Source organism: Chelmon rostratus, chromosome 12 (assembly GCF_017976325.1).
Source record: "Chelmon rostratus isolate fCheRos1 chromosome 12, fCheRos1.pri, whole genome shotgun sequence".
NCBI classification, from domain to species: Eukaryota; Metazoa; Chordata; class Actinopteri; order Chaetodontiformes; family Chaetodontidae; genus Chelmon; species Chelmon rostratus.
This window is the reverse complement of record NC_055669.1, coordinates 16,844,411-16,860,071: the sequence shown is the minus strand read 5'-3', so window position 1 is coordinate 16,860,071 and position 15,661 is coordinate 16,844,411. Positions and strand designations below refer to the sequence as shown.

General features: G+C 40.9%; 1 protein-coding gene across 1 annotated transcript; it reads right to left on the bottom strand.

Moving 5' to 3' along the window:
- Positions 1–206: 206 nt before the first annotated feature.
- tmie (transmembrane inner ear) lies at positions 207–9,875 on the bottom strand. Its single transcript, XM_041948996.1, has 4 exons — positions 9,763–9,875; positions 6,935–7,052; positions 5,468–5,617; positions 207–505 (listed from the first exon to the last, which is right to left on the bottom strand). The coding sequence occupies exons 1-4, from the start codon at positions 9,871–9,873 to the stop codon at positions 207–209; spliced, it is 678 nt and encodes a 225-aa protein (XP_041804930.1). The 5' UTR covers positions 9,874–9,875.
- Between the last annotated feature and the right edge of the window lie 5,786 nt (positions 9,876–15,661).

The following is a 15,661-nucleotide window of genomic DNA, read 5'->3' as shown; positions in this document are numbered from 1 at the left end:
ATAAGACAATAAATTTATAATTTTACTGTACTGATATTCTTGCAACTTTCCTGATTCTGAGCGAGAGAAACGACGCATGTTCTCATATATGAGTGTTTTTGTTTATTTTAAATATGATACAAATTTCATCTTAGAATAGAAAAGTGCACAAAATGCTCGCATTGGAAAAATACGAAAGCATGCAGTTTGTCCATGAAAGGCAGAGTTCACTTTTGAGCTTTTCTGCCTCCCCCTTTTGCCCCTGATTTGCCTCCTTTTTCTCCCTTTTCTCCTTTGTCTCCCTTCTCTCCAGATCTCTTCCCTTTCCCTTCACCAGCTTCTTTCTTGGTCGCTTCCTTTTCACCCTTTTCGCCCTTCTTCTTTGTTGATGCATTCTTTTCATCTCCTTTCCCCTCTTTGGCACCCTTGCCCTCTTTCTTGCCCTCCTTGCTCTTCTTCTCTCCTTTATCGGCGTCCACTTTCCCAGAGACTGTTGTCACCTCCTCATTTTCTTCTGCCTTTGCAGCTGCAGGAAAACAAGAAAATAAGAAAAAGGTTAACAGCTTCATGGCAGCATCTGGCATCATCAGGGTCCTGCGTCTAATGCTAATTGGAAGGGAGAATGTAATCCAACAGAATGCCAGATTAAGTAGGTTGCATAAGAAAGGAACATCTGTTTCTATCTGTTCTAATAAGCATGGTCTATTTATTATTTTAATGGAGTTGTTTGAAGTGCTCTCTGGGTGAGAAATGGAGAACAAAAGTTTACAGTGTGTGTTGACAGAGACATGAGATGTCTTTGTCATTATTAATTGGGAGGTGACACCGTGAGGCTGTACACAGCTAACAGAGGTTACGAGGAAGAATCTCCCTTTAGGTATATCTAATCAGCAAATACAAAATTTGATGCCACACATGTGCCAGAAAACAGCGAACAACAGAAAGCAGCATGGCGGCCATTGACAAACTTATGGCGGCTACTTTTTTATAAGATAAGATCAGCTTTATTAATCCAGAGCTGGGGAAATTTGGTGTTACAGGCGCCTTTCGTGACATGATGATGATGATAATGGGATGGAAAGTTACTGTAAAGAGTTGACAGTTCTGTCTATATCAATATTTACACGTCAACGTCCAGAACTTCAACGCTCAGCATCATCGTGCTGGACATCAGCGTGTCCACCTGTCATGTTCTGTCACTGCCGATAAGGTGGAGCCGTGAATACTGCAGACTCACTTGACCTGGGAATTAATGAACCTTTTCCCACTGAAAACAAAAGCCAGATGTTAGTGTGTGTTTGTGGGTTTTGTGTCTAGTGTGAAAGAGGCATTAGTAGGTGGGTTTGTTTACCAAGCTAGCTGCTAGCTGTTTCCCCCCCGTTTCCAGTCTGCTTATCCAAGATGACTTGCTGCTGGCTGTACATGTTTAAGTATTGACCTTAATGGCTAAAATTATACATACGCAGATAATCTTTAAACAGGGACCACCTGCATGCAGAGATTTTGAAGCAGTAAATGTTCAAAAGCTGTTAACCTTTACAGCAGATGCAGATTAAACCCTGCAGCCTTTTGCTTTTATACATTTAAGCATGCCTCATTTCATTTTTTTTTTTTTTTGTGCATTCTTTTAATTGATGTCCTTCTCTTCGTGGACATTTCACCCCACAGCATTTTCTTTTAGGTGTCAGATTTGACAGACAGCCTTGCATGTCTGATACACGCCTAAATCAAAGCTGACTCTAAATTCCACCTATAAATCAGCGAGAAACATTGATGTGATTTTACACTTCAGCAACAATCACTTAAAAGCGGTGAAAATGTCTCAGATTCCACTTCAGGTCAAACAGAGATTCATTGATTTTTTCTTTTTTTTTTTTTGGTATTGGTTTTCCCAGTAGCACATGCTGCAGAGACACTGGATACACAAACAAAGGCCAAGAAACCAATTATTTTAGGCCTGTGTCATACTGTGCTGGCTGAATCCAGCTTACTTAAAATAATCAACCAACCATCAGAGGTTTGTGAATAGATTTCTTTGTGTTTTGACTGAATTCCGAAACCGTGGTCCACCCTCATCCATGTCTCCTTCCTTTATACTCTACTCTTGTGTGCTGCACCTTTCTTCTTGTTTCTTTATTACCTGTCACATTTTGACAAAACTTGGACGAACGGCCTCATTATAATGGCTTAAAGTTTGGGCTGGTGGTTAAATGTCAGATTTTGTGTCTCTGACTCAGACATGTTTTTGTTCAAACATGGTGCCTTTTTGCTCCTGTCGTTTACATACTGTGTACGGTGGTGGTTAATTAAAGGTTAACATCACCTTCTACACAACGTCTTCACCTTCACACCACGAAGAAATGTTATTTTTAGTAAAACTTTGACGGCATTTCAGTAATGTGGCATTTAATAAAATGACAGTTTAGTTTGTCAGTATTATTGTCAGAATTTAAAATAATGTCAGAAGTGATGCTTCTTTTAGAAAGAAAGTGTTTCACTGACATCACAAAGAATGCCTCTCGAAGAACAGAACGGAACTTGTAACCAGAGCAAATTCCTTTCCGCAAGTCCGTCACTCATCAGCCGGCGTGCTGTGAACCTCAAATGACCTTTTCCTCGCTGCCCTTTCAGAGCTACTGGGGACAGATGTGTGAGAAATGTGTTGGAGTTGTTAAAACAACAGCTGCAACTGTTTGGTGACACTGAGACGTTCTTCATTTTCAAAGGTGTCTTCGGTCTCGTATTCAAGGGTTATGTGGGTGTTAGATGGACGGAGAGGGATGACAGGAGCCTCCTTCTCTTTCTGCTAGAAAGGCTCTCTGCTTTCTTTTCTCATATTTGTCGCAGATGTTTTTAACAGCTTGGTATATATGCAGTGCAGTGCATATGTGTAAATGGATGGATTATTAAGGGTTGGGTTATTAAGATTTAATTCATGTACAACAACTTTCTTATTTATTAGCAATAAGCAGTAATTGGGAGGTTACTGACTTTATTAATGGCCTTGTAGTTGTAGAATACAGTCATGCAGAATAAGGCATTAATAAGTGCCTTATAAAGACTAATACAGAACCAATAGACTGCTTATATGCATGTTAATAAGCACCAAAGAATGTTTTTCTGCAAGCACATGAATATATTTTGAAAGCTTCTGTTATGTGTGGGAAACATATTCATGCTCTCATTCAAAAGATAAGAGCAGGCATTTCTTGAGCTCCATTTGCAACATTTAACTGACTGCTAAGTTGTGCTCGGTGCTGATTTTACTGGCTGCCGTGGAAGGCCCGCATTTTGAAATAAGGAAGTTCTGATTGTGAAATTCTGATTTTTACTCCTCAACGTTCAACGACACTACATTCACTCCACATTCTCTATGCGGTCGTTTGGTTTGTCCAATGCATGTTTCATCTCAGCATATGCTAAGCGCGACTGGACAGAAGCAGCAATTTGCATATTTGCTTGAACAATTAGTTAATCCAGAAGCAAACATTACAGTATGGTTTGTTTTCAGGTCATGGTTGAGAGCAGCTGACCTCGCTCTCTCTGACGGTTCTCCTTCAGCCCCTCTCCAGCCACATGGTCGATTAGTTTCGTAGTCACAGAAGAGCATTTACCCCAGTGCACATGAGATCAACTCTGTGTGATGACACTAGAGACTGAAGGGATATGGATGCTCTCACCACAGTAGGTTAACCATGTGATCTTATTTGACACAGTAATCATGCAAGAAAAGCTTATTGACAGCTCAATGCTTTTTTTCTCCAATAATTAATTACACAATAAGCAATGACTGTATTTGTGCACATCATCGAGATGAACAGGAGAAGACAGATGTCAGTCCCTATTTGTCATATTTTTTAACCTGAAAAAGCCACAGCTACGCAGCTAAAGTGGCTTAGATACACACAAGGCAGTTAGAATGACTAAAAACGAGAACATTTAATCACAGATGAGACCAGCGTCGTTGACATCAGTGATCATATTTAATTTGCACTAGCAGGAGACAGTGTGTATGATTGGCGTTATTCAAAGGTAATCGTAGGAGAGCAGACAGATACAAACAGAGTACAAGCAGGCATTCTGCATGCATTACCATTTTCACTGCTTACAATGATAGCAATTCTCTGTCTCATGTTTTCCTCAACATTTTCAAAACGATATGCTCTTGACATTTTCATGCACATATGCATGAGGCAAATTTACACTAAAAAGATCTAGCCGCTGAGAAAGAGCCTCAAAAAAATACAAAAGTGGAAACTACAAAAGTCCTGCTGCTCTAAAGAAACCATACTTGCAGAAGCAGCACAATCTGCATTTTGTAGCCACGCTAAAAGGTTCACTGTTTACTGCACATAGTTACAGCTGCACTACAAACCCATCACCGGGCAAGATTTGAAATGTTTTTACATCTAAAAATTCAAATGGTACTTTATTTTCTGGCTATACATTTCAAAAGGGATGTGGAAAGCATTTGAATAAGAGATGTGTTTTTATCTGCTTGGATTTTTTCAGGCAGGCAAGAAAGACTGACTGTAGGATAGATATGTAGGCATTAGAGGACTTTTAGAGTGGCTACCAATGTATACACTATTCTTATAAATTCACAACGAGAAAGAACAGGAAAGGTCAGGAAGAAGAAAAGTCATCCCGTCTCTGACAAAGTGAGGGAGCTGGGGTGCTCCTCGCTGACCCTAACTACTGAGAGCTGGCTATTGTTAGCACTTTGACTTTGGACCTGCTCAGAGACTGTCTGTACTGCAGACGCATCTGGGGTAGCTGGAGGAAGAGAAGAGAAGAGAAGAGAAGAGAAGAGAAGAGAAGAGAAGAGAAGAGAAGAGAAGAGAAGAGAAGAGAAGAGAAGAGAAGAGAAGAGAAGAGAAGAGAAGAGAAGAGAAGAGAAGAGAAGAGGACATTTAGTGTAACAGGGCAGAAAACAGAGCAGAATAACTGAAACGAGTGCTGCACACTTTGTGAGATGAAAAGAAGAGACAGTAAAAATTTGGGAAATTAAAGCTGCCCTAGAAAAGATGTTATGTAAAATGACAGCTGTCCTCTTAGTCCTGATCATAAAGTAGGACTGCAACAGCGAAGAGTCTTGTAAGTCCGATTTGCAAAAACCGTAATTCTGGTATTTAATACACATGTGGAGACCCAAATCCAAATGTAGCTCTCCATCCATCCACAGACACATAGTTATCTCTCCTGCTGTTCGGATCTCCAGGATGTGCTTTTTTGCAAAGTAATCGCAGATTGGGTGGCATCATGTTCTCTGTGCAGTTTATTGATCTTACAGGACTTCAATGTCAAATTTATCTGTCTAGAACCACCAGAATTAGAAGGATCCCTGCGCAGCTTCGAACGGAGCATCAAAAGAAATGGAAAGCGCCACAGTCGACATCGGGCATCAGAGCTTGTGTATCTCAGCTTGTTAATATTACCAGTTTTAATATAGTCGTATTAACTTTAGAAAGACATTAGAGGTACTTACATCCTGGGATCTCAGTCAGCTCATTCAGGGGTGGCACCGTCTCTAATGTGTTGGCGTATTTCTTGGCGGCCTGTCTTTGCATGTGCCGTGCCTCGATTTCCTTTTTGGTCCTCGGGATTCGACATTTGAATATGCAGCACAGAGTGATAACTGAGTGAGACGGGGAAAAAACATGGACACTGTGAGTCTGTTTGAGTGGACCAACAACAGCAACATTTTTTATCTTCATCGTCTTGCATCGCAGTTAGGATGGATCCAAGTGTTTTCAAGTGTCACATACTCAAACTATGATTTATATACTTGGCAAATTTTTGAGATTGTCTGGCTTGTGTCTGAGATTTCTACCCGCTTGCGGTGCTTGCATCATTGAGGAATGTCACTGACAAACTGAAATGAACAGCACCACTTCTTTACAGAAACAATGTTCCTGTTACTCTGGATAATCCACACACGTCACTGTGGACAGTGCTTTTTGGAGCCGCACTTGCTGACAGTGAGGGCTGTGGATTATCCACAGTAACGAAGATGTTGTTCGTGGAAGAGATGTCCCCGTTGATTTTTTCAGCCTTGGTCGGCCAGTCAGTCAGTCTACAACTGCTGGATGGATTGACTGACTTTTCCTTTAACACCACCATGGGGTGTTCCCCCAATGATTCATCTTGATGACTTGATTGGACTTTTTATCTGAATTTCTTCAACTCTGAGACCCGCAAAACAAATGACATTCCCATCATCCGCAGCAATACTTTGTGTGTGCTGCTAATTTGCAAATGTTAGCTTGCTAAAAGATAAACTAAGATTAAGTGCATGGTAAACATTATACATCAGCATGCTAGCACTGTCACTATGTTAGCATGCTAACGTTAGCAGGTAGCTCAAAGCACGGCTGCGCAGACACACGTAGCTGCATGGCTTCAGAGTTGTCTCATTAAAATGCACTTTTTAAGTCCTTTGAGAGCCAAAAAAAAAAAAAAAAAGGATTCACCTCTATTGAGGTTGAGCCAGAAAACTCACAGATGTATCTCTCAAAATTCTGCATGGCTGGATATCACGAGAGACAAGTGAGATAGTAATTTCCTAATTTGGGTGAACTAGGCCAGAGATCCTGATCCTATCAAATCTCTCAGTAATACCATATGCTTACGTAATTGCACAGTTTGTTGGTTCAAATTTAGAAACAACATCTGCATTTTGACCCATTTTGTCTAAACCAACATTAGAGCCATTAGGATAAAAAGCTGAGTGGCAGTTTCTGCTTCACCATCTACAATTGCTGTTATTACTTGGATGACTCACTTCTGGAAACGCCTCTTTCCTGACAGGATCAAATCCGTGACATTACCGCTAATCACACAGTGAACGCATAATTGACTGCAGGGACATCTTCGGCCTGAAGTTATTTCTAGAAATAGCTGCCTATTTGGTTTGCGATGGTGTTAACGAAAGAATTTCACGAGATATACAGACCAACTGCTAAAACAAACACCGAGAAGATGCCGATGACCTGCCATAACCGCAGCCCCCAGAAAACAACGGTCTCTGAGTTGACGGGGTCCGGCTTCTTTGGGGGATCTGTGGGTAAAAGCTGCGGAAAAAAAGAGACGACATTGATGTTTTTTTAATTGATTAGCACACCACCACCAATACACTTCCACTGATGGATTTTACTTGAAGGAGTGAACAAGAGCATCATCTAAGGACTCTGATCAGTTTTATGTGTCATGCATTGATCTTTAGGTAATGGAGTGTGTCAGTAAAGTAATTAGGTCAAGGTCTGACTTGAATTGATGATAAACTTTGAACATGGATCCTTAATCACACCAGTGTCCCACAGCGTCTAACGTCTTTATACATCCTCACCTTTCAGTGGGAACTCTGAGGTGTCAAACTTGTGTACACACAGGATTGGCATGACTGATGGAAGAATTTCCAATTACCTAACAGTTCCTGACAGAAAACCACAGAGCTGACTCTTTTCAAAGCATCGGCAACTTGTTACTAAACATGCGAAAAGGTCTTCAGCATTTCTAGCAGCCACATAACCTGCCACTGTCTCTTCATTTTCTCTTCTCTTCTCACAATGCTCTTAGATGTTGTAATCCTCCGCTGCACAAAGTGCGGTCGATAGCGTCCAAAAACAAACCCTTTTCACATTTCGAAGCATCTCTTTCCAGAGCCGGGGATTGGGGAATAATTAAATAAAAACAAGTGTATGTTCATGCGTTAGATCAATAGCTTGGATCACCGCCTTGCCAGCGGAGCATCAGTCCCCTCACAGAATCATCGGGAGGATTTCTCCTTGTATACAGTATATCGATCACTTGGATGATACAAGGTTGTTTTGGAAACTCTACACTTAAGTCCGTAAACCAACAAGCGATGGATCAGAAAATGGATACGTATTACATTGGTTTTCTTTGCTGATAACACCGTCATGTGGTGAAACAGAAAAATGCTCCAAGACAGTGATACTGCAAATACCAACCGACTGAGGCTCTGCAGAGGATGAAAAAACAAAGTGGCATAAGTTTGCTGTGGTGGAAATGAACCAAAACACTTCCATAGGCATTTGATCACAATGAAGGATGGAAAGCATCACTTGCATCATCACATGCTTTTTGACAGACCTGAAAGGCTTCGTCAAGCCAACGTGTCAAAATTTGACAGTACAAGCTCTCTTGGGGCTCTGTACCGTTTGTCTGCTGAGGAGGACACCAGAGGGGCTGCCGAACTCAAACAAAGAAGCTGCACAGAAAGTGATCTGAACAAGTTTAACACCTCCCATTGCAGGATTAGCCTTGATGGGGATATTTAGCGCTGCTCTTTAAAAAGAAAATTTTCGCTTCAAGAGTGATTATGTCATGCTAAGTCCTTTTCCCTGGCGGGGCGTTCCATGTGGCAGGATTAGTGGCTGTAAGCCTCAAGTTTTCTTTTGGTGGAACAAACAACACAAACTCAAAGAAGCATATTGACCTTAAGTTTCCTTATGTTAATCATTGCATACCCAAACTTATTGCATCAATGCAGTTTGTTGGATGGTTGGTTTGCTTATTATATATTAAGTGGCATGTTTGGATATTCTTCCTCAATATGTGTTTAGTTTTTTCTTTTAAAAAAAAATCTTTAGGGACTAATCAAGGAAGATTAGTATAACTGAAAAGAGGATTAACATCTAAAAATAGAAAAATCAGCAGTGGGAAAGGAGGCAAAGGACAAATTACTACATAATGACTCAGAAAGGAAATCCTGTATAAAGGATGTGTTCAAACGTGTGCCATGCCTGAAGTGTTAAGATCCCATTTCCTGAGCTAAGTTTTTAAATTTGTACTTATTGTATTGTGTCTTTTTCCTGAAAGACCTTCACTGTCTGACACCTGCAGAGACTGAGACCATTCATGTGGCCTTCAGTATTCATTAAGCATCTTCTAACTCCAACCAGAGCTTCTCTTTTTCCACTTTCTGAAAGGTGTGAACGCGTCACACGAGCAGCCGCATGAAGCCTGTTTCCAGAAGATTCTTGAGCTTTTTCTGACGTGCTATAACAAGACCAAGTGTCTGTTTGCTGCAGAGCAAAGTTCAGTGGATGTCACATGTGTAGACCGGGTTGTATTTGAATACATGTTAATATATATAACGAGGATCTATCATCTGTGGCCTCTTAACTGTATAAAACTGGATGCAGAAATGTAATCTACGGGATTACTCATGGCCCAATTTTTAAAATCAGTATTCATTATGCAGTTTGTTGTAATGTTGTGACTAGTTTGTTTATATAACTAACTTTATTTCTAACATCTATATTATACAACTAATGATTCTTATGTTTAGCGATATTATGAGATGTGTTTCAACATTGTACTGCACAAACAGTAAATTGACTATTTTTCAGAAGCAAAATGAAGTTATTACCTTGGTTTTTAGAAAACACAATGGATTTCAGCTGCTTTTTGCCGTCAGATCATTGTAGTAGTCATATTCTCTGCAATATAATCCTCTTCTCTTCATCCCGACAGCACAAAAACAACCTGTCGTACTAGGACTCGTCATATTGATCTTCCCGCTTGCGTCCATTTAAACACAGGCTTGGCTGTTCATGTAAGACCATGTAATGTATCAGGTTACAACATATGTTCGCTCGCTCCTCATCAAGTGAGGCAAGCAACAATTCTGGAGACCAAACAACAAGTATGCATCACACACAGCTACCGTTGAAAGAGCAGAGCACCTGCAACCCGTCACAGAGAATATTCCTGAGAGAGACCTGTGGAGGACATGGTGATTTGTCAGGGTCTTACCTCAGGATCCGGGATCTGGGAGAACACCGAGGACAAGCACTGAGACAGCAGCACTGCTCCCCAGCCCCGCAGCAGGAGCTGAGGTGGACATACAGGCTGATCCCCAACCATTCTCTCCCCCTGGTTCTCCCTGCGGCCACCCTGCCCCCTCTCTCCCTCTTCCTCTGCCTCTTCCTCTCTTCTTCTTTCTCGCTGTCTGCCTGCACTGGCGCCGTGTACAGGACAGGACCACAATGGCCCTGGGTGATTAATGGTTACTATGGTGCTGACGGTTTCCTCCCATCCACATTCGTCTGCTGCTCCGCTCCTCTATCTCTTGCCCTTCTCCCATAACACATGCAGGAACCCAAAAGACACACCGACAGCCACCACTGCAGGCAGCTCAAAACTGCTCCACCACAATGGAGGGAGCCAACCCTGCTGTTAGGGTACATTAATTAATTAATAGACCTGGTGTGGTTTACAGCCATATCATTCTGCAGGGGACAGCCAGTTCACACAGTGTGGTGGGGGGATGGGCAGTACAGTTAACCATGAGGTTGGCCTGCGCAGGACAGTGAGGCAAAAGACTGTGGGCGTCATCACGTTTACGGCCTCAGAATCTGGAGTGTAAAAATCCCCCCTGCCTCGTCCTCTCGGTGCGGCACAATGTGAAGAGCCAAGGTCCTGCGGAACCCAGCGCTTTCAGCATGCACCCGCCTAAAGAAAGAGCAGAAAAGTTTGAGGCAAATCGCTTTGGCTGCTGTCATTTGTGTTGAACTCAGAGGTGAAATGAATGTTTTTTTTCAGTGTTTTTGGGTTTGTATGGTATGTTCTAAATCTGTAGGATCCCTTTCTGCGACCTTTCCAGTGATGGCAGAAGTCCTGTTTTAGTACAAGAAGCCATACGACAATGTAAAAAGTAATCACTCGAACATAAAAGTGCTTCATTCATACCTCATGTGCATAAATAAAGAAACGGCATCAAAATATCCTTAGATACGACAAATAATAGTGCAACCAAAGAAATTGTCACTTTCAGTCTGTTAAATCTTAAATGTGTATAAATGTTACAGATGGTCCAGGATATGCAGTCAGTGGTTTAAACTATAGCAGTGCATCATTTTCTAACAGCTTTCTTTATGTTTTACTTTTTACATATCAACTCATTCATTTGATATGTCCAATGTGTTCGCACTTGTCCAATGCAGTTGCTTCATATACTGTACATCCAACATATATAGTACGTAGCAACATTAGCATTCATTTAAAGCTGCCTTCAAGGCCACCTGGCGAAAATTCTCTGGAGCAGGATGATCCAATGCCTCCATGAAAAGTCCAAACAGACAAGATCCAGATGAGGGCTGGAGTGATAGGTTTCCCAATTAAATCTCCCAAGGAGAGCAGAAAGGCAGAGCACATTCGAGAGAGGATAACTGGAATTACCTGAACATAAAAACATGAACAGGTCAGGAAACTGAGCACTTAACTCTTCTAGACAGACCAGGAGTAGCAGTCAATTCAAAAAATAGTGGTTGTTTGTCTGGGGTTTTTATACTGTGTGGCCATGTGGGCCTGATTGTGTGATTGAGCACACCTGTGCTCAATCAGAGGAGAGGCTGGCCCACCTGTTCCCCGGTTAAGGGAGAGACGGAGGAGGGACTGCAGATCTCCACACTCATTGACTTTTTGGAGGAGAGTTTGATGAGTAGATTGATACCACTCCTCGTTAAATATAAGGATAGCAAGCAGCTGTTTAGCTTAGCACAGAGACTGGAACAGGAAGAAATTAGACTATTTCAGTTTTTAAAAAAACTGTCTACCAGCACCTCTAAAGCTCACATTATATCTTCTTTGTTTAATCAGAGCAAAAACCAAAGTGTAAAAACGAAATGTTACAGGGGTTATGTGGTTATGTTATGTGGCCACAGTGTTTGGCGGTTGCCTGGCAACTGCTCAGAGCTGAGAAATAGCCAAATGCATGTAAAAAATTGTAAAACAGTGAGTTGTCTTTTTTAGACAATATTTTTTTGTAAAGATTAATCCAATTACATTTCATAGCTTATGTGCAGTTTGTTACCTTTGGTTAGCCTGGCTAGCTGCTTTCCTCTGTTTCCTGTTTTGATGCAAAGCTAAGCTAACCAAGTCCTGGCTGTAGCCTTATATTTAACAGACAGATATGAGTGTGGTACCAATCCTCTCTTTAAAACTCTCAGCAAGGAAGCAACTAAATCTCGTTTTTTTTTTTTTTTTTGGTTATTATAGTGATTAGAGCAGGTTTAAGTGTCTGTGCTGTCCACCTCCAGATGTTTCCGGTATCAGTTTTTCATTGTAGGCCCATAATTTTATTTGTTCAGAGCAAATTGCCAGCATTTCTTTTTGGGTCAGATATTCAATCTCATCTTATCTCATCTCATCTCTACTGCGAATATAATACCCACTTTTACACCTTCTGCTATAACAGCCAGCGGTTAAGGTGTCAGATAAATGGCAGGTTGTTGACTGAAGAGACTGACTGAATCATCCTGCAGAGAGATGCTTTCATATGGATTCAAAGATCATCCTCATGTCTCATGACAGTTCAAAAAGGCTTTTTAACAAGAAACGCCATTACTCGAAATACATTCTTTGTCATTGCAGTCCATTTGCACAACCTTGTCTTAACAGACTAACTAACTAATTAACAGAGATGAAAAAGCCTATTTTCAAAGACTTTCTTTGCAGTAAAATACACTATGACTCACCCATTAATCACCATAGAAGCTGGAGCACCACGCAATATGTGTATCGATCGAGACGGATACTTGCAGTTTGTAGCACACTTGAATCTGATGTCCCTGATGATGATTAATAGGAAATGCATGCCAGCAGCCTATGGCCCCATCCTGAGGGGGTTTGGGGATAATGACAGCTCTTGTCCTCAGCCTTCATCAGAAATCCCTCCCAGTGATTGGCTTTTGTCAGAGGTGTTGAATGCAATCAAATCAGCCACATCAAGTCCAACTGGTGGCAGATTAAAAAAGCCTGCTGTGTTAAATTTTTTGTGTTTTAGTTATAGTTAGCAGCGCAATAAAGAGGGGTGTCAGGAAACACCATGTGGTGAGCATGTTTTGTTCTGACATTTCATTTGTAATCAGTGTAAATTTGAGGACAGGAAACAGCCACTTTATCCCACTGATAATTGTTATTACATCACATTATTAAATTTATCATCCACTTTTAACCAAGGTCAAAGTATTCAAAATGATGCAGAAGCTTGGCTAAATGCAGTATTTCAGATGTGAAGCACATCATGAACCCACTCCCTCATTCAAATGCATAAATGAGTACACCACCTTGTTTAATTCATTATCATTGCCGTTATAACGCAGCACTTATGATTCCCACTGTGCGGTCTGGGTGTCTGCTTGAAGAGAAAATGCTCAAAAACATGAAATGATAAAACACAAAGAATGCTAAAAAACAATTCACCAATAATCGATTCAACTTTGTCAACATATCAGCATTATCTGAAAAATCAAACAAACATAAAACAATGATCTCCAAAAAGTTGTTCCTCTTTTTAGTAACAACATTTCAATTTCATGAATTTTATTCACAAGAATTGCCTAAAATAGCATTAGTTGTCTATTAGTATCTCTGAAGCCCTTATTCTAACGGTGACCATGCATATTCTGTTTTGTTTTTTAAGATTTAAGATTGTTTGGGCACATTTGCATTATTATGAAATGGACGGCAGGCCTGAGGACAGGGTGGCATGCAGTGAGGGGCCTGGGCTGGGGTCAAGCCAGGGCCCGTGCAGCGGGGACTCAACCTTGATATGTGGTGCACGCTCCACCAGGTGAGGTACCAGGGTACTCCCCCATAAATATTCTATTTGGTAGATGCACTCATGCTTCACATACGGAAAAATGGATGTATACTGTAATTCTAGGCTAAATGAACTGTTTCCAAAATAGTTGGGACGCTGTTTAAAACGTAAATGAAACAGAATGTTACAATTTGCTAATCCTATCTGACATATACTCAATTGAAAACAGTACAAAGACAATATATTTAATGTTTAAATATCTACCTATTGTGAATTTGATGCATCAACCTGTGTCAAACAAGTTAGGACAGGAGCAACAAAAGACTAAAGGATTTTACTGCACGGACTGCAATAGAGGTCAAAAATCCTCCTCCAGTGGGACAAATTCTGAGTGTTCGACATTTTCATCCTATGGCTGTCTGCTGAGCTAGATTCTATGTGATAGAATCTAGCTCAGCAGACGCTGAGCATGCTTGGAGCTATTAATGCCTGGTATGAAGGGGTAGAGGACAAGTAAGGCCTGGAAATATGTCTTTTTTAACAAAATCACAAACTACCTTTACATGAAAAAAAGAGGCAAAACATGCAGCAGCCAACAGAATTAACAGAAAATATGCACATTTTTAAAGTGAGTAGTTCTATTTTCATAATGCAAGTCATGTAGGGAAACCTCAAAACATCATCAACATCTTGAAATATCACACAGCTTCTTTTTTCTCTGCTGCTGCAATGATACTTGATTGCATACCACCTTTACATGGTGCACGACATGAAGAGCGACTGCATGTGAGCCTGTGCAGACACAATGAGGACCCATTAAGTGTTAATGAGTGAATGTGATTGTGGTGTCAAAACAAAGCTTCACACATTTATATTCATAAAGCATACACAGGCAGTATCTCACTGAACAGTAAGCAGCCACCTGGGGCGTCGAGGTGGCTCAGCTGGCATGTCGTCCCCTTTTGTCTCTCCCAATTATTTCTGTGTCTCTCTGCTGTGAACTATCAGATAAAAGTATAATCAGGATCTCGTGATCACGCTTTTGAGCAAAATACCAATGCCATCACCAACGCTTTTTTGAAAGTAGGCTCCCAAAAAAATCCCTTCCCCTACTTTCAAAGCCACGGTGCAAAAACACGTGAACACACACACAATTTAGCAATATGTCTGCATCGCCTTGACTCCAGTCATGCTCATTGAGTGCACAGGATGAGGGTCCATCCAGTGAATTTAAACAAATACAACAAAAAAAAGCCTATAATTACCTACTGAAGCTTTAAGGGACCTGCTAAACAACTTTTCAGTTAGCGACTTGGCCTTCTGGAGGCATTACGGATATCTGCATCAGTGATGATGGACTCACATGACACAGCCAGTGATTCAAACATCCTTCCTTCTCATTCTGGCTATAAATAAATACTACCTAAATGCACACACTGTATGTCCTTCTTCTTTGACAGTGTTTTTTTGGGGTATATTAAATGTAATAATATTGATAGTGCTTGATGTTGAATTAAAAGAAAGCAGCTTTTTAACCTTTTCTTTCGTTTTTTGGCCATGTGTCATCAGATGTGAGGTGGAGTGAATAGACTGATTATTTCTGCATTTGACAGAATGTGGATGAGTGTGTGTGTGTGTGTTGGGGGGTTGCAACAGTGACAGCTAGGTGGCTTTAGGGAGAGGAAAGCAGCCCTCAGCAGCAGAGCTTGCACGGCGCAAAATATGACAAGCTACAGTTTGTCAAAAGATCCTATAGTTGCAATGCTGTCACCATTTCCGAGTCGCTGCGTTTTAGCGTCAGTTTGCTCTCCATGCCTTTGCACAGTTGTCCGACAAAGTCTCTCAGCAGCAAAAATACAGCTGGTATATTCTCCATTAATGTCACCACTGAGATACATTGCTGTATTTTTGCTATACTGAACAATGTGTTTTTATTTCTGCCTGTCCAATTTAAATTTGACAATACAGTCGCAAACAAGCACAGAGCTTCCTGTCAGTATTCTGTTTATCAGATTCATTCACACTACTTCCAGAAGCAGGAAGCTCACTTTTCCATTAAATAAACAAAAATTACTAAAATAGGAGAGTGCCGTATTGACATTGCTGCAC